At 65.8% G+C, this 17146-nt stretch overlaps 1 protein-coding gene across 19 annotated transcripts in view; it reads right to left on the bottom strand.

Moving 5' to 3' along the window:
* COL7A1 (collagen type VII alpha 1 chain) overlaps positions 1-17146 on the bottom strand; it is a 32837-nt gene that overhangs the window by 1169 nt on the left and 14522 nt on the right. For 3 of the 19 annotated variants that reach the window (XM_042799615.1, XM_042799612.1, XM_042799613.1), the window contains exons 48-119: positions 17112-17144; positions 16841-16912; positions 16678-16737; positions 16524-16559; positions 16235-16315; positions 16053-16088; positions 15937-15981; positions 15766-15837; positions 15559-15603; positions 15426-15452; positions 15301-15342; positions 14557-14637; positions 14365-14400; positions 14229-14264; positions 14062-14142; positions 13841-13876; positions 13546-13617; positions 13337-13381; positions 13120-13155; positions 12948-12983; positions 12728-12832; positions 12564-12599; positions 12350-12385; positions 12121-12168; positions 11964-11999; positions 11656-11787; positions 11294-11503; positions 11165-11200; positions 10927-10971; positions 10685-10756; positions 10487-10531; positions 10258-10320; positions 10131-10175; positions 9805-9840; positions 9517-9552; positions 9286-9330; positions 9002-9034; positions 8769-8831; positions 8646-8681; positions 8454-8534; positions 8286-8354; positions 8134-8169; positions 7963-8004; positions 7789-7833; positions 7592-7636; positions 7440-7475; positions 7085-7144; positions 6821-6946; positions 6627-6698; positions 6346-6381; positions 6036-6095; positions 5803-5847; positions 5695-5730; positions 5516-5551; positions 5368-5424; positions 4920-4991; positions 4670-4741; positions 4533-4568; positions 4370-4450; positions 4227-4280; positions 3954-4007; positions 3815-3877; positions 3618-3680; positions 3215-3331; positions 2816-2893; positions 2682-2735; positions 2416-2464; positions 2286-2333; positions 1759-1848; positions 1362-1445; positions 943-1062; positions 55-234 (exon numbers count right to left, since the gene is read on the bottom strand). In XM_042799615.1, coding sequence (XP_042655549.1) covers positions 55-234; positions 943-1062; positions 1362-1445; positions 1759-1848; positions 2286-2333; positions 2416-2464; positions 2682-2735; positions 2816-2893; positions 3215-3331; positions 3618-3680; positions 3815-3877; positions 3954-4007; positions 4227-4280; positions 4370-4450; positions 4533-4568; positions 4670-4741; positions 4920-4991; positions 5368-5424; positions 5516-5551; positions 5695-5730; positions 5803-5847; positions 6036-6095; positions 6346-6381; positions 6627-6698; positions 6821-6946; positions 7085-7144; positions 7440-7475; positions 7592-7636; positions 7789-7833; positions 7963-8004; positions 8134-8169; positions 8286-8354; positions 8454-8534; positions 8646-8681; positions 8769-8831; positions 9002-9034; positions 9286-9330; positions 9517-9552; positions 9805-9840; positions 10131-10175; positions 10258-10320; positions 10487-10531; positions 10685-10756; positions 10927-10971; positions 11165-11200; positions 11294-11503; positions 11656-11787; positions 11964-11999; positions 12121-12168; positions 12350-12385; positions 12564-12599; positions 12728-12832; positions 12948-12983; positions 13120-13155; positions 13337-13381; positions 13546-13617; positions 13841-13876; positions 14062-14142; positions 14229-14264; positions 14365-14400; positions 14557-14637; positions 15301-15342; positions 15426-15452; positions 15559-15603; positions 15766-15837; positions 15937-15981; positions 16053-16088; positions 16235-16315; positions 16524-16559; positions 16678-16737; positions 16841-16912; positions 17112-17144 — 4363 coding nt within the window. Of the gene's footprint in view, positions 1-54; positions 235-942; positions 1063-1360; positions 1446-1758; positions 1849-2285; positions 2334-2415; positions 2465-2681; positions 2736-2815; positions 2894-3214; positions 3332-3617; positions 3681-3814; positions 3878-3952; positions 4148-4226; positions 4281-4369; positions 4451-4532; positions 4569-4669; positions 4742-4919; positions 4992-5367; positions 5425-5515; positions 5552-5694; positions 5731-5802; positions 5848-6035; positions 6096-6345; positions 6382-6626; positions 6699-6820; positions 6947-7084; positions 7145-7439; positions 7476-7591; positions 7637-7788; positions 7834-7962; positions 8005-8133; positions 8170-8285; positions 8355-8453; positions 8535-8645; positions 8682-8768; positions 8832-9001; positions 9035-9285; positions 9331-9516; positions 9553-9804; positions 9841-10130; positions 10176-10257; positions 10321-10486; positions 10532-10684; positions 10757-10926; positions 10972-11164; positions 11201-11293; positions 11504-11655; positions 11788-11963; positions 12000-12120; positions 12169-12349; positions 12386-12563; positions 12600-12727; positions 12833-12947; positions 12984-13119; positions 13156-13336; positions 13382-13545; positions 13618-13840; positions 13877-14061; positions 14143-14228; positions 14265-14364; positions 14401-14556; positions 14638-15300; positions 15343-15425; positions 15453-15558; positions 15604-15765; positions 15838-15936; positions 15982-16052; positions 16089-16234; positions 16316-16523; positions 16560-16677; positions 16738-16840; positions 16913-17111; positions 17145-17146 lie in introns of those variants that run through there. The other 16 variants (XM_042799616.1, XM_042799617.1, XM_042799614.1 and 13 more) reach the window with 16 other exon arrangements.

Here is a 17146-nt window from a genome sequence, read left to right as displayed (position 1 = left end):
GTGGGGATGCTGCCGGATTTTCCAGTGCCAGCGGCCGTGCCGTGCCATGCCTACCTGCCCCCCGACGTTGCCTGCAGTGCAGCTCGCACTCCTCCTTGCTGTCGAAGCGGTTGAGGTTGCCCCGGCAGCCGCTGTAGACGAAGGGCCGGCACTCGGCGACTCTTTGGTTGTAGTACCACCGCAGAGTGTAGCGCTGGCAGTCCCCCTCGTCCAGCGGCAGGCTGCAGGGCTCAGCTGTGGGGGGAAAAAGGGGATGATGAGGGCAGGCAAGAGCTGGCAGCACACCGGCAGTGGAGGCAGCCGGACCCGCTTGGCACAGGAGAAACCCCAGAAGGGGAAAGCAGGGGATGGCTCCCAGCTGAGTGCAGCCAGGGTCTGGCTGGAGGGGACATCTCCATGCCCTGCCCAAGTGCTGGAAGTGAGGGCAGAAGACTGGGCAAGCCCTATCCCAGAGGCAGCTCCCAGCAAAGGCTGGAGATAGAGCTGGGAGGGAGGTGGCATGGGGACATGACAGCCACAGCATCCCTTGGAAGCACACCAGAGGGACCCTCCACGTGCTGCTGCTGCTGGTGGGGCTTCCCTGTTCTCCTGGGGACTTTGGGGTCCCCTCCTGCAGTTCATGACCAGGAGCACAGGGAACCTGCCAGGGGCAGCAGGTCCCACCAGCCCAGCAAACAACCCATCACTGCCAGTGATGGCTTCAATGAGGGGGAAGGAGCACAAGGTTTGCATGGGGTGCACAGCACAGTGCTGCGATGAGGAACATGCACCCTACCTGGGTGCCAGCAAGAGGGCTGAAAATCCCAAATATCCCCAGCCAAAGGTCATGGGGACCTGCTGCCAGGCAGAATATGGAGGTATCACCCCAGCAAAGCCCGGGCAGCCTCGCGGGTGCCCCCAGTGGCTCCATCCTCAGTGCCAGGCGGGTGCAGGGAAGCTCACCATCCATCACGGGCTGCTCTGAGCTGTCCATCTCCGGGACCTCATCGTAGTCCTCCTCCTCCCCATACACACTCTCGTACTCAAGGTCATCGGTGTTGAGCATGACCTGCCTGTCCTGCCCTAGGAGACAGCACCAGGCGTGAGCAACCCTTGCCTCCAACTCTGTCCTGCTCCCCACAGCCACAGCCCCTGCTCTGCACATGCCTGCACGCCCACGGCACACACACACGCATGCACACACACTCCTTGCTGCCCTCTCCTCTCCCTGCTCTTTAATTAAAGCCCCCTGGGACTGGCAGCACAGCCACTGATGGATTATCCCTCCGTGCCTGCAAGCGGAGAGCAGGGATGTGACTAGCCACACACATGGAGCATGGGAAAAGGGGGAGAAGGTCTAAAAGCACAGGGATGACACTCACCCTCCTCTTCCTCAGCGTGTGACAACTTGAGCACAGGGACTGCATGAGCGTTGCCAGCGGGGAATGGCTCAGTGGGGAAGAGCCCTGCGGGGGGGAAGGACAAGGTGCGGGCATCAGGGAGGAGGTGAGGGGGCCTGGTGCACTTCCCTGGCACTGCTGCAGCCCGACAGGGTCCATGGCCAGGGATGGGGGACCTGGGGGCACCCCATCCTCTTTTTGCACTGCAGACCAGGGCTGCTGGGGGCTCCTGGAGGAGGGATAGGCAGGAGGAGCTGCTGCTCAGTGAGACAGCACCCACTGGGAACCCAGCAGGATGGGGATGGGGGTGATGATGGGCACAGGGAGGCACATGTGCCCACAGGGCCAGATCTTGTCCGTCCTCCGAGCTCTCCATCACCTGTTTGGCCATGCTCCCTCTCCTGGCGGACTCTTCTTCCTCCTCCCTGGGCAGAGTGGAGGCTGCTCCTGGCCTGAGCCCCCCAGCCTCCTTGGAGAGAAAGCACCCACCTCATCCCAGCCCACCCCTTGCCTCCATCCCTCCAACCCACTCTTCCTCACCCTCCCTTCCAGCAGTCCTGGCCCCTGCAAGCCCTCCTGCCCTGGCTCTGGCACCCAGGCATGGGTGGGGTGCAGTCCCCGTGGTCTCTTCTCAATCGGGCAGACCCTGGCAGCATCCAGACCCCACTGGCACCATGTGGAGCTGGCTGCCCCTGGTGATCCCTGCTGCTCCATCACTTCTGCCACGCACCATCCCTCCTCCCTTCACACAGTCCCACGCTGATGCCAGCCCTGACCGAGGGGGTCCCAGAGAGTTCTAGCCACCTCCAGCCCCCCCAAAACCGGCAGCACACCTGGGTTGCCAGGACCCCTTTGGTCCCACACACGCAGGGCAGGGGCAGGGGGGTAGGAAGGGAGAGCCGCAACCTGAGTGCTCACGTGAATCCAGGCGCTGCGGGAAGTGGCCACCACAGGCTGCGGGAGAGAGGGAGTAGGGGGTCAGGGGCAGCGGGGGCCAGACCCCTGGCCCCAGGGCAGTGCTGTGGGGGATGCTTACCACAGTGCTGATTCATCTCCTGCCTGACGAAGGCGCGGATCTCCTCCTCCTGCCGGGCACGCGGAGGGGCAAAGGACCCATGTCGCAATGGGGGACGGTGTGATTAGAGAGGAAGAAAACCCCTTTCCCCAGGCTCATGTGCGGGAGCAGAGCCCGGGGGTGGGGGAAGCCCCTCCATCAGTGGCAGTGGGACGGATCCAGCACCCCATCCCACCCTGGTGACCTGAGCACCGCAAGCCCATGTCAGCTCCCTCCCAGCTCCTTACCGTCATGCCCGGCTCCCCCTTCTCCCCACGGAGCCCCTGGGTGCCGGGACTGCCCTAGGGACAAGCAGAGGGGAGGTGGGAGGCTGGCCCCGGCTGGGGATCACCCACCCAGGGATGGGCACCCACTCACCCACCTGCTCTCCTCTCTCGCCGGGGATGCCGGGCACGCCGCGGGACCCCGGCACTGACTGTCCAGGGGGGCCTCTCTCCCCCTGAAAATGACACGTGCTCAGGGTCTGGCTGGTGGCTCCAGAGCCTTTCTGCCATCCCCAGTTCTGTGGATGTTCTGCTTTCCCCATCCCTGCATCTCGGGGATGCCTGTGCAGGTGGGGATGGGGACAGGGATGGGTCCAGCCCAGCCCCATGACAAAAAGGTCCCCAGCCCACTAAGCTCTCGTGCCCTAGGCAGGGCGACACAAGGGATGACCCCAAAGCCAGCGACCTGGCAGGGCAGGGACAGAGCTGGGACAGCTCCTGATGCCACCAAACCCTCTCCCACTCCAGGAACCAGGCCACCGATGGGAGGGGCTCACCTTCTGTCCCTGCATGCCCTCAGGACCTCGGGGGCCAACACTACCCGGGGGCCCGGGGGGGCCAGGAGCACCATCACTGCCCCGGGGACCTGGACCACCGATAATGCCCGGGGCGCCCTGTGGGAAAGCAGAGGGTGAGGCTGGGGGTGTCGGAGCCCCTGGCCCCAGAGCAGGCACCATGGGCATCCTCCAACCCCACAGCCAGGCTTCCCCAAAGCACCAGCAAAAGTGCCTTCTCGTAAAAAGTGGGGACCTGTTGTCACTTATAGTTTAGTGGCATAATTTAAAGCAGCACCACACAGCTCTTCTGGGAGCGTTGAGCTCTGGCGTGCTTCGGACCGAGGCTGGATCCTGGTAAAAGCAACGCGGTGCAATGCATACCATCCCTTTCCAGCCTGCTCACCCGGTCTCCTTTCTCCCCCTGGTCTCCTTTGGCTCCCTGCTGCCCGTCGAATCCCCGGTCGCCCTGTGAAGAGGAAGGGGCAGGCAGGGGGGGACAGGCAGCCAGAGGCAGGCGGAGGGGACAAGTCTTGGGGGGCAGGCAACCAGCCAGGGGGCTGAAGTGCCAGCATGGCTTTTCCCAGCATGGCCCTCACCTACCTTGGGTCCCATGAGCCCCTCCTTGCCAGGGATGCCCGGTGGTCCCGACAGACCCAGCTCTCCCTGGGGGACAAAGCAAACATCCGTCAGCCACTGGCTGCGCGTCCCCATCCCTCCCCGGTGCCAGCACAGTGCTTACCGGCTCGCCTTTCCTCCCCGGCAGCCCCGAGCGCCCTGGGATCCCCGGTTCTCCCTACAGCGGGCAGGAGAGAGGCACGGCAGTCAGTCCTGTGCCCCTCAGTGCTCACCCCAGAGCTGCGGGCAGAGGAGGGCACCCCATGCCCCTGCCGTGGGGCCGAGCTCTGGCCTCAGCCATCTCCCTGCTCCCGCTGGCTGGCGGGGGAAAATCCAAAGGCCTGCAGCCTCCAGGCATCGTCCGAGCTCCTGTGGCACCCTGTGGGCACCCACTTACCTTCTCGCCCTTGTCCCCATCGAGGCCGCAGGCGCCTTTCATGCCCCGGTCACCCTGTGAGGATGAGGAGGGGAGTTAGAGCCCCGCTGAGGCAGCGCAGATCCCGGCCAGGAGAGCACCAGCAGGCAGAGGGGCCAACCCACCTTGGGGCCACGCATGCCCAGAGGTCCCGCGTCCCCCTTCTCTCCCCGGGCTCCAGGGGTCCCATCGCGGCCGGGCTGGCCCTGCAGGAGAGCACACAGCGTGACGGGGGTCCGCTCCTGCCCTGTGGTGGGATGGCAGCGGCACCGAGATGCGGCTCCTCACCGGCTCACCAGGCTCTCCCGACACTCCGACCTCTCCCTGGGGAAGGCAAAAGCATCAGTCAGGGCAGATGAGGCGGGTGGTACCCCCAGCAACCCCCCCAGCTCCCCGCCAGCAGCAAGGGGTGCCCAGCTCCTTACCTTCTGCCCGCCGGGGCCGCGTGCCCCGGGGAAGCCTACGGAGCCCTTCTCACCTTGCTCGCCCCTCGCCCCCTGCAAGCAGAAACCCAGATCGACACAGGGCAGGAGGGAGAGCCGCCAGCTCCCACCGTGACCTCTGAGGCCGGCTCTGGCAGCTCCTCTTGCCAGGGTGCCCAGCACCATGCCGGGGTGCCCACAAGCACCAGCATGCAGGACACAGGCATGCCACCAAGCCCCCCCATCCTCATACCTTCTCTCCAGGCATGCCTTGCTCCCCCTTGTCCCCCTTGTCCCCTTCCATGCCCTTCAGGCCACGCTCTCCCTGCAAAGGGGGAAACAGGGACGGGTCAGGGAATGTTGATGCTCAGATGCACATTGGGATGGGGAGGATAGACCCCCCCTGGGGCATGGACACAGGGGTCCGTGGGGTGGCTGATGGAGAGGGGACAACGTGCTCTGCAAGACAGGGTCCCTCAGCAGCAAGACCCCCAGTTTTTATGGCAGGCAGAGGTGGGGGGGGCTGTCCTGTGCCACTCAGGAGAAGGGGTGCAGGATCAAACCCATAGTGCTGGGAGCTGCCCTGGGCCAGGAGCAGACAGGCAGAGCCTTGGGAGGGGGATGCACAGGAGGGCCCCAGCCCATCAGGACAAGAGGGACAACTCAGAGGGGGGGACAGGGAGAACAGGGATATCTCTTACCGGCTCCCCCTTGCTGCCACGTGCTCCAGCAGGCCCCTCTACCACCATCGTATCACCCTGCGTGCCCAAAATGTGTGTGTTGGGGGTGTGAGCAGTGGGGCCAGTGCTTCTACCCTCCCTCCCACTGCCCCCCACCCCAGGGACTCACCTTGTCTCCTTTGGGCCCCGGGGCCCCAACGTCTCCCTGAGAGGAAGGGGAGATAGTGAGACACTTCAAGGATGTGCGACGGGGAGTGGGCAGCACCTCCCTGGGGACTCCAATCTCTGGGGGCACATTGTTCACCCCCTCCCTCTCTCTCCAGCTCTCCAGCCCCCAGGGTCCCTTACCTTGTCCCCACGCTCTCCCCGGTTCCCAGGCAAGCCCTGTGGGAGAGAGGAGAGGGGTGGTCAGGAAGGGTCCCGGCTGGGGGTGCAGCTGGGGAAGGGGGTATTTACCGCCGGCCCACGATCGCCTTCTGGCCCTGGGCGCCCATCTTCACCCTGTGAGAAGAAAGGGATGTGAGAATAGGGTCTGGGATGGGGGCACCCCCAGCATCACCCCACCCTGGGGACAGGCGCGGTGCTGGCTCCCTGTCCCCTCAGGCCTGATGCCATGGGATTTCCCCTCCCTGGTGGTGGGGACATGGGGGGCTGCGGTGAGGATGCAGGGGGGCCATGGTGGTACCTACCCGTGGCCCCGGGTCTCCACGTTCTCCTCTGGCTCCCGGCAGCCCGGCCCCTGGGGCACCCTGTCAGGGAAAAGCAAGAGCTCATCCCTGTCCTTGCTACCCACCACTCCACCCAGCCACGCCATGTCCCTCCCATGCCAGGGGACATCCCGCAGACTCCCCATCGCCCCAGGTGCCTGGCACAGAGCAGGATCCCATGTGCCACCATCCAGAGTGGTTTCGGCATCAAGCAGAGTATGGCTGCAGCAGGGACACCCCACGAGAGGAGTAGCCCCACACCCCTCATACTATAGGGCTGCCGCTTTCCTACCTTATCACCCTTCAAGCCAGAAGCCCCTTGTATGCCCTAAAAGAAAGGAGAGGGGTGAGTGAACCCTTGGAGGAAGGCAGTGCCAGGCACCCCACAAAGCATCCCCGTGTCTCCCACAGCAGCTCGTGCCCTGTGCTGGAGCCCTTGGCAACCCCCAGCCCCAGGCTCTGGGGCCAGGAAGGTGCAGGGTGGGTCTCCAACACCCTGCTCAAGCTGGCGGGGGAGCCAGGGCAGGGCCAGCACCCCCCAGGGATGCTGCGGCACCTGAACCCCGTACTCACAGCTGGTCCTGGTGGCCCTGCGGGTCCCGGTGGTCCCGAGGTGCCGTCTCTCCCGGGAAAGCCGATCAAACCCTGCCATGGAAACACAGTGAGCAGGCAGGAGCCATTGCTGGGAGCTGGCGGGGCTTGCAGGGACCTTGCTGGCACTGCCTGAGGGTCCTGGGTCACCCAGACCAGTGGGGCCAAGCCTTTACCCTCTCTCCTGGGGGACCTGGGGGGCCAGGCTGCCCGTTGTCCCCTCTCAGGCCTGGCTGTCCTGGCGTTCCAGCGATGCCTGCTAATCCTGGGGGTCCTGGTGGTCCTGGCAAGCCGATGTCACCCTGCACCAGGGAGGAAAAAGATGGAGCCCACGGAAACAGCGCCCAGGAGCGTGCTTATCCCACGGCTGGCTGAGCCAGGGCAGCACCTGGGTGTTGGGGACACGGTGAGAGCCAGGGTGACACGAGGGCAGGGGTTACCTTCAAGCCTGGAGGCCCGTCCTGTCCTGGAGGTCCCCGCACACCAACACCCGGTGATCCCTGCGTGGTGGCAGAGCACATGGCATGTCCCCCGGCTGGTGGGTACAGGGGTGCCGGGGGCACTGTGCCACCCAAAGCAGCGGGTACAGGGGTGCTGGGGGCACTGTGCCACCCAAAGTAGCGGGTACAGGGGTGCTGGGGGCACTGTGCCACCCAAAGCAGCGGGTACAGGGGTGTTGGGGGCACTGTGCCACCCAAAGCAGCGGGTACAGGGGTGCCGGGGGCACTGTGCCACCCAAAGTGGCACGACAGGGCTGGAGAGTGGCACGCTCCCCTGGGACCAGGGTACGCTTACCTTCTCCCCTTTGGCTCCAGAGGACCCCTTGGCTCCCTGTGAAGACATCAAACCACCAGGAAGGGCTGAGCAGTGGGTAGTGGGGGCACAGTTCCCCGCCCGACAGCATCCACTGCCCCCAGCACCCAGCCCCCCACATGACTCCTACTTACGTCTTCCCCAGGATCCCCTGGCTCCCCGAATCTTCCCGGCTCCCCCTGGCAGGGGGAAACAAGCAAAAAGCAGGGTTGGGAGACAATGTGTAAGGGGACCAGCTGCAGCTGGACCCCCACCCCGCCATGGGCAGGCAGCTGGGGAGCCCAGGGCCTCCATGGCTCCCTCCCCACTGGTCCCCTGGGGCAGCGCTCACCTTCTCGCCCTTGGGGCCAGGCAAGCCTCGGTCGCCCTTGGAGCCCTACCAGGGGGAGAGCAGCATTAGGGGAGGGGAGCAGCCACAGGGCTGGCTCACCCCTCAGAAGGCGTGGGGTGGCAGAAGGGAGGGATGAGGTTAATGGCAGGGATGAAGTTAATGGGGCCAACTCACGGGTTCTCCCAGCAGCATGCCCTCCAGCAGCGCTGGCTCGCCCTGCAGTGACACAGGGGTGCTCAGGTGTGCCTGCAGCGGGTGCCAGTGCCCTGCAGACCCCTGTCCGCTCGGGGGCTTCGGCAGCACCCAGGGGTGGGGGTCCCCCCACCTTGCACCTTGGCTCCTTACCTTCTCGCCTTTGGCACCGGGAGGGCCAGCGATGGCCTGGGGCACAGGGGAGAGAGGGGGCAGGTGAGCAGGGCTGCATGGGGATGCTCGCCCTCATCCCGGCCTGGGAATGCCAGGGAAGCTCCTGGCTGCTGAGACAGCTCTGCACTCACCTGCCCTGGGGCTCCGGCATCCCCTGGCTCTCCCTTGGGACCAGCAGGGCCCGAAGGTCCCGGCACGCCCTGGCACAAACAGCACAGCTCTCAGCCTCAGCTGCAGGCACCCCAGGCTGAGCCCCGTGGGGCTCCCGCTGGGATGGGATGGGGTGAGCAGCAACGTACCATCTTCCCAGGCAACCCCGCCTCGCCGTCCTTCCCCGGCACGCCGTCCCTGCCCGGCACGCCTGGCTTCCCACTCTCCCCCTGTGGGTAGTGAGAGCAGGGCTGGGACGTGGGGGTCCCACGTCCACCCCCCAAGCAGCCCTGAGCACCCACACTGATGGCAGCTGGGCAAGGGAGGGATGACATACTCACCACTTGTCCTGGAAGCCCAGGGACACCTGGTGGGCCCTGCAAGGGAGACATGAGCAAAAATCAAGTGGCAGCTGGGCACCAGGAACAGCCAGAAGGCAGGTCAGGGAAGCTGCAGATACTTACCCCCGGGCCAGGGGGACCAGGGGGGCCAGGCAGCCCCACGCTGCCCTGGGGACCAGGCAAGCCCTGCAGTGGAAACAGCCACATCAGAGAGGGGACACTGCACTGCTGTGGCACAGCCAGGACCTCGGCTGCCCCCACGGGAAGGTGCATGGCAGTGGGGCCGGTTGGCTTTGGGGGGCCTGGATGGCTTGAGGGGTGAGGTGGGTGCTGGTGGGGAAGGTGCAGGTGCTCACCCGGATGCCGGAGCCAGGCTCCCCTGGATCACCCTGTGAAGAGAGTGTCTGTGTCAGTCCCACCGCCCTGACCCACCGGCCACCATGGTCACGGCCACATCCCTGCACCCATCACGGGGTGTTCCCCAGGGCCAGCTGGATCCAAGAGGGGAGCCAGCCCCAAATGTCCCTCCCTCCATCCCAAAATGTCCTGAAACGTGGCACTCCTTCCAGTTCCCAAATCTGGCAAGGCACCGCTTTCCTCTGCCAGGTCAGACGTGGCGATGCCAATGATGATGCCGTACCTTGGTCCCAGCTGGGCCCTGGGTCCCTGGTGGGCCAGTGCTGCCCTAGGGGGGACAAGGGGACATTATGTTGGGGTGGTGCTTGCTGGTGGCACAGGTTGGGGAGGGGACAGTGGGGAAGCGCAGTCCCAGTGCTGCCACCCCTCCCCTGTTCCCTCGGAGGATGCCCACCCGGGCTGATGTCCCCCTTGCACGATCATGCCCTGCATGTGGCACAGGGTGGTTCCTTACCGGAGGTCCTGGGGGTCCTGGGTCTCCCTGGTTACCCTGAAGGGAGGAAGAGATGGGGTCACTGCAGGGACCCAGAGAGGAGACCCAGCCAGTACCAGGGGCTCTGGTAAGCACCCATGCCAAGAGAGCACGAGCCTGGCCAGTGCCTGGCAAAACGCCTGGGGCCAAGCACCCACCCAGGCAGCAAGGTGGCCCCCACAGCTTCACCCAGAACTCACGGCCGGGAGCCCCAGGTTGCATGCTGAGGCGGGGGGGCACAGTAACATGGAGGGGGACACAGACACTTACCGGGCGTCCCAGCACGCCGGGGAAGCCTGGCAGGCCCTGCAAAGAACCATGTCAGAGCTGGTGGGCGAACAGGAGCCTGCCACCCTGAAGCAGTCCTACCTGTCCCCCAGGGATGATCCCCATTCCCAGTGTGTGGTACCCAGCCCAGGGTACTTACGGGGCGGGGGACCGGGAGGCCCCCCCTAAGGCCCTGTGGGCCCTGTGCAGGGTGGGAAGGAGGTGAACGAGATGTGAATGGTCCCGCTGTTGTGGGTGGTGGCTGATGTGGGACCACAAGACCTTCCCCCCATCCCAGCCCGCATCCCCCCCATCATGTTCCCACTCACCGGCTTCCCCTCGGGGCCAGCCAGCCCTCTCTCACCCGGGAGACCCTGGAGCAAGAGATGGGGATGGGGTCAGTGCCAGGCGGGTGTCTGGGCCCAGCACCAGGCAGGGGGACAGTGCGGTACTCACCGGGGCACCGTCCCTTCCCTTCTCGCCAGGCTCGCCTCGCTCGCCCCGCGGGCCACCCTCACCCTGCAGCAGGGACAGGAGCAGGGTCATAGGACAGGCAGGGACCTTCTCATTCCCCACCGGGTTGTCCTGCTGACACCCAAAGAGGGGTGCCTCCAGCAGTGCCCCTGCCTGGGGCTTTGCCCCATGGAGCCGCCTCCTTGGAAGCGGGAGACTTACAACCACCAACCTTATCTCCTTTGGGTCCCCGCTCGCCCTCAGGTCCCGGCTCGCCCTGCATCAGGGAGAAGACAAATGCCATCAGCCCCCCCACCCCCCGCTGCCGCCCTGGGGACACTCATCCTGCTGCTGTCCCCAGCCCAGCTCATCACATTGTCCCCAGCTCAGTCGCCTTGGCTGCCCTGCTCCTTTCTGCCCGGCCACGCACCTTCACTCCTTTGGGTCCAGCAGGGCCACGCTCACCCGGGAAGCCCATCAGGCTGCCCTCCACCACGTCTGCCTGCGGGCAGGGTGTAGTCAGGGCCTGCACCCGGGGGACCCCAGGAAGGTCCCCCCAGGGGCACAGTCCTCCCCAGGTCCCTGTGCCAGGGTACTGGATGTGGCCATCCATCCCCAGCGGTGCAGGCTGGCACCCCTTGGGGATGGTCCCCAGCAGCAGCCATCACCTACCTTGGGCCCTGGGGGCCCTGGGGGGCCGGGCGAGCCATCCCTGCCCTGGATGGAGGCGGGGAGAAAATTAGGATGAGCATCAAAGGGACAGTGGGGCACAGGGGAGCAAAGCCGTCCCAGTACAGCCACTCCTGGACCCCCTAGGGCATTCCCCTGCACCCTGCAGAGCCCCCCGTGCCCCCAAGAGGTGCAGAGCCCAGGGGGGACGGAGGGGGATCATGTCCCCATCCCGGCTCACCTGCTCGCCGCGGTCGCCCTTCTCGCCTCGGTCACCCTGGGAAAACAACGCAGTGGCTGTCACAGGGCTGTCCCCAAGCCCCCGGACCAGGTCCCCCAGCCCTCGCCCTGCGCCTCCGCACACACTCACCTTCTCACCGGGCCGCCCGGCCTCCCCCAGCTCCCCGGCCCGGCCAGGCACCCCGGGGATGCCCGGCTTGCCAGGCTCCCCCGGCTGCCCAGGCGGCCCCTCGGGACCCCGCTCGCCCACGGCCCGGCCCATGGGGCCCTGGGGGCCGGGGGCACCCAGGTCCCCCTTGTCACCTTTGGGTCCTCGCTCACCAGGAAAGCCTAAGGAGCCCTGCAAAACATAACATTGTGCATAGCCCCGTGCCGGGGGCTGTCAGCCCTCCCTGAGCATCCCAGGGCTGAGGCGGCTGCATGGCCCCCCCCCGCCAGCCTGGGGGACAGGGCAGAATATTTGGACATGGCATCAAGCCCAGCTCCGCTCACCTCTCGGCCTGGAGGCCCCCTCTCTCCCGGCTCCCCCCGGCTGCCCTTCTGGCCCCGCAGCCGCTCGGACAGCGGCAGAAACGAGTCTGAGCTCCCATCGTAGGCACCCGTGAGCTCCTTCAGGGATGAAATCTGGGAGAGAGGAAAAAGCCACCGGTCAAGGGGTCAGTGCAACCCAGCCACAGCAGCACCCCGCGGCCTCACCAACCCATCTCAGGTTGCTCAGGTCTCCCAACACCTCCTGCACCCCCCCTCCTGCTGCTGTGTGGCAGGAACAGCCCCCAGCCTGACAACTGGGGACTATGTACCTTGATGCCAAGTGCTTCCAAGCTGCGTTCAATGTTCTGCAACAAAAAGACATTAAAACCAAAGCAAGTGTTGGCCTGTTCCCACCATGGGGGCTGTGGAAGGTCCTCCATCCCCCAGGGCTGATGTCCCAGCCCAGCAGGTCGGGGGGGGACTCACCACTGCAGTCCCGGGGTCTCCGCGTGCTCCAGGGTTACCAGGTCGCCCCTAGATTTGCAGAAAAAGGAGGAATTGAAAAGATGTACAGAAGTGCAGTAGGTAGGGTGAGCGGTGCTGGTGCTGCCCTCAGTAGGTTTCAGAGTTATCACTGCTAGTGCTGCCCAGGCAGGACTTGCAGGTTGCCACCACCCTGGGGTGCTCACTGTCAGGCTCAGAGCTGGGTACTTACCGGCTCCCCTCGCAGTCCGGGCTCCCCTGGGTCCCCCTGAAACAGAGCAAAAGCATCAAGGGGGGCAGAGCCAGGCTGCCCGGCACCAACTCCAGCACCAGGGTCCAGCCCTGCCAGCCGGGGGGCAGGGAGTCCCACCAAGGGACTCATCCCCTCTGGCACAGAGTCACCCAGACCTTTGTCTTGGGGGGCTCAGGGGCAGAAGCAGACCTACCTTCGGTCCAGCCACCCCACGGAGGCCCGGTGAGCCCTGGAAGATACAGGGGGGACACAATGGCACCTGGCACCCATGGACACGGGGCAGAGCCCAGAGGGAGCCGCGGGTCCAGACTCCAGGGTCCAATGCTGGGTGGCACCGTGGGCTCAAGGACTACGCACCTGGCCTGGGGGGCCGACCTGCCCTGGGACACCGGGGAGGCCGGGGGGGCCGAGGGGGCCTGGCACACCTCTGTCCCCCTGCTCGCCCTTGGCACCACTGCGGCCCTGCCGAGAGAGCAGTGTCACCCCCAAGATCTGGGTGCCCAGGTCTGTCCCCAGTGGCAGGGGGCATGTACCCAGCACCCCCCAACACTCTGCTCCTCTGCGGGGAGGTGCTCACCTCTCTGCCAGGGGGTCCTGCGTCACCTTTGTCTCCCTATCCAGGAAGGAAAGGAGTTAGAGGGATGTTGTCCCATCCTCATGCCCCAAAATGATACTCCTGGACCCAGGCAAGGAGGAGTCACCAGATGTGTGGGGACCATGCAGGGACCACCTGGGGTTCGGCTCCTTACCTTTCTCCCATCCTCTCCTGGTGTCCCATCTTCTCCCTGAGGACACAGGCTGCCAGTCAGTGCCTGACTCGACCACCCTGGCACAGGCACCAGAGCACAGCTTGCAGCACAGAGGCTCTGTGCCACATTCCCCCCTCGCCACTGTGCTGTACCAGGATCACTGGCCCTCAAGACCCCTGGACGAGCACCAAAGCCAAGCCCCACTCCCCCTACTCACATTCTTGCCGCTAAGGCCAGGCTTGCCATCATCGCCGGGTTTGCCCTGGGAGGAAGCAGAGGCAGTGAGAGAACCCCCCCCTGGCTCTCCCCCACACCCCACCACAGCCCCAGGGTGCAGAGAAGAGGGGAGCTGGGCACAGGGTGAGCCCCAGCTGGGACGGACTGGGGCAGGATGCGTCCCCAGGGCGCAGGGTGGCTGGTACTTACAGGGACACCAGGCGGTCCCAGGGGGCCAATGGGGCCAGGCGGTCCCTGCTCCCCACGCAGCCCGGGCAGCCCCTGTGGGGAAAGGAGACAGGGGGAGCACAGGGCAGCAGGGCACCCATCTCCCCCAGCCAGCTCTGGGAGGAGGGAGCATGACCGGAATGGTGACACCCCGCTGGGGACAGGTCCTGCTGCGCTGTCCCAGAGCAAGGACCATGGTACAGGACACCGGTCCCTTGCAAGCACGATGGCCCCAGCGGGAGCACAACCCAAACCTGCCTTCTCCGAAGGTACTTACGTCCCGGCCAGGGTCCCCCTGCTTCCCCGAGTCCCCCTGCAGACAAGGAGGAGATGAGGGCAGGGACATCCCTGCCCTGCCACAGCCCCACCAGGAGCATCCCAGTCCAGAGCAGAGTTGTCTGGGGGGGCAGCTCCTCCCACCCCATCACCCCTCCATCCCGCAGCCCCCACCCGCAGTGCCTGGGGGCGGCCGTGCCCCACTCCCTGGTCCATGCTCACCCTCAGCCCGGGGGGGCCCGGGGGCCCGGGTTTGCCTTCTATCCCATTACGGCCATCCAGCCCTGGTGGTCCACGGTCCCCCTGTAAGAAAGCAGGGCAGGAGGGCTGAAGCCGTGGGACAGGACGGAGCTGCCGCGGGGCAGCCCCCAGCCCCCCAGCCCCCTCACCTTCTCTCCTGGTAGGCCTCTGTCCCCAGGGTCACCCTGTGGGGAGGGAAGAGGAGAGAGCATTGTCCCCCCTGAACGGGAGCCGATCAGAGTGCAGAACCCCCACTCAGACCCCTGTGGGGAAGGGGGCACTCACCCGTGCACCGGGGGGGCCGCGGGGGCCCTCTGCGCCCTGCAAGAGAGAGACATGCTCAGCAGTGGGGTCTGGGGGGAAAGAACGGGGTCCCGAGTGCTCGCCCACCGCCCCCTGCACACCAGAACCCCCAGATCTTCCCCATCACCCATCTTGATGTCCTCCCACCTCCCGCACCAGACACCCAGCACCTACCCTCTCTCCGGGTGGGCCGGGGGAGCCGGCATCGCCCCGAGCCCCCTTCGTGCCGTCCTCACCAGGATCCCCAGGGTCCCCCTGCCAGGGAAGGGCACTGCTGTTAGAGGTACTGCCCCGCCGCCGGCGCAAACGCCTGTGCCGAGCCCGTGCCAGAGCCCATGCTGAGCACCTCTGCTTATGCTGCATGGTTTAAGGGCGGGATAATAGCAAAGGTCTCAAAATACAGGCTGAAAAAAGAGGTGGCTGGGCTCAGCGCAGCTCCTGGGTGGCCAGATAGCGGTCGCAGAAGAAATGTAATGAGCAGCGCTGCTGAGCCAGGAGCCAGCTGAGCCACGGCTGGGGACCACGATGCCATGCAGCACGTAGCACAGCCCGTAGCCAAAACTGCCCCAAGTCTGAGATGGCTCGTAAAAAGCAAAGCACCCAGAGTGTGGGGTACGGCTGTGGGATCCCTGCAGGGCTGGGGAGACATGAGCATGCTGGGTCCTTCGAGGACCTCAGCCCTCCAGGGACCTCCCGCCCTGGCACTGAGCAGCAGCAGCAGCGCATGTGTCCCCCGGATCCCATGTGCCCCCCGATCCCACAGGGTTCTCAGCTGTGGTGTGCATTGACTCCACGTGGCAAGGGTTGTTTTGTGGCAGCGAGGGCTTGGTGCACCAGGATCTCAGAACACAGGCAGAGCCTAGCGGGGGACAGCACAGGGCACCCCACCGCCAGCATCCCAGGGGACCCACTCATTACCTTCTCACCCTTCTCCCCTGCTCCTCCAAGCCCCACGTCGACCTGTGGGGCAGAGAGGGGCTGTTGGAACACACAGGGATAGGCACCAGCCCGTGGGCAGGGAGAGGGATGGGGGCAGAGCTTACGGTTCGTCCTGGGGGTCCGGGAAGCCCCTGAAAGAAGGGCAAGGGAAGCAGGTTAAGGGGAGCTGGCACAGCCCCGGGGAGGGCAGGGCTGGCTCCAGGGTATGGGCCAGGCACGTGGCCCCACATCACTCACCGGCTCCCCACGGTCACCCTTGCTCCCTGGTGCTCCAGGGCTGCCCTGTGGGAAAAAGGGACAGGGTGAGGGGAGGAGGGAACGGGGGACCCATGGGGTGGTGGGTCCTGTGGGGTGGAGGGTACCCCTGGTGTAAGTGTGGGCGAATGGGGTGCGTGGAATGGTGGGTGCCCGCGAGGCAGTGGGCGTACACGATGTGGTACTCACGTTCCTGCCTTCGGGACCTGGGTCCCCTGAGTCACCTTTCTCGCCGGGGGGGCCGCGGTAGCCTGGGAGGCCCTGGGTGGAGGGCAGAGGGAGGGTGGGAGTTAGTGGGAGCCACCTCGAGGCCACTGGGCATCTTGTCTGCCTTGGGGTGCCTACCAGCCCCGCACTTACCCGGGGGCCCCTGTCTCCAGGTTTGCCAGGCAGACCCGCTTCACCCTGTGGGGAGAGAGAAGGTGAGTGGGGGGCAGTGGGGAGGGGGACAGTGGTCCCAGGGAGCACTCACTTACCGGGGTGCCTTCATCACCCTTCTCTCCACGCTCTCCCTGCGGCACAGGTCAGCGGGCACCGGCCAGGGGGAGAAAAGCACAAATCACTGGTGTCCACCTCGCCTCCCTGCCAGCCCCCCACCTCCTCGGGGCCACGGTGCCCCACAACCCCTGGTCCTGCCACCCTGCTTGCCCCATGCTACCTCCTTGCCACGCAGCCCGGTCTGCCCTGGGGTGCCTGCTCGGCCCGGCTCGCCCTTCTCCCCCGGCTCCCCTGGGTCTCCCTAGGCAGGGGGAGAAGAGGCAATGGGTCAGGGCAGCATGGGGGCAGCGTGGGGGCTGCCGGGGAGAGAAGGGGCTCACCATGGCACCCTCCACTCCCCAGAGCAGCACTGTGGCGTGGCCTGTAGGGACATCCCCTCCAGAGCCTAAGGGATGCATGGATGGACAGACAGACGGACAGAGGGGCAGTGCCTCCTGCAGTGACATTACCTTTGGGCCGCTCCTGCCTGTGAGGCCAACGATACCCTGGTTGATGGGGAGGGAGAGCATGTGTCACTGGGGACCGGGGTGGCCCCATGCCAGGGGAGGGGACCAGGGCTGTGAGCCCAGCCACCCCCAGCCCCCGGGGTGCACCCAGACTCACCCGATCGCCCTGCTCGCCTTTGGGACCGGCTGGCCCCGGGATGCTCAGGCCAGGGGCACCCTAGACATGAAAGGACACTGCTTGGAGTAATGGCATGGGCACCATGAGCCAAGGGGGGGCTGTGCTGTGCCTCCTGTGTCCCCCATCCTCAAGTAGTACTCACACGGGCACCTTTATCTCCCACGTCGCCTTTGGGGCCAGGAGGTCCTTCTGGTCCTGGGAAGCCTCTGTCACCCTTGAGCAGATGAAACAGCACCATCAGCCCCCTCGGACCACCTCCCTTCACCCCACTGCAGCTGGGGACAGCCAGGTCTGCAGACCAGCACAGGCATCCCCTCAGGTCGATGCCCAGCCATGTCCCCTCTCCCCAGCCCATGGCCATGTCCCGGGGGGTGCCAGCATGGGGCCAGAGGGCATGGCCAGGGCAGGGTTACCTTCTCTCCTCCAACACCAGCCACGCTGGGAGCCT

This window comes from Tyto alba, unplaced genomic scaffold (assembly GCF_018691265.1).
Source record: "Tyto alba isolate M040663 unplaced genomic scaffold, T.alba_DEE_v4.0 Super-Scaffold_3, whole genome shotgun sequence".
NCBI lineage: Eukaryota > Metazoa > Chordata > Aves > Strigiformes > Tytonidae > Tyto > Tyto alba.
This window is presented reverse-complemented; position numbering and strand designations above follow the sequence as displayed.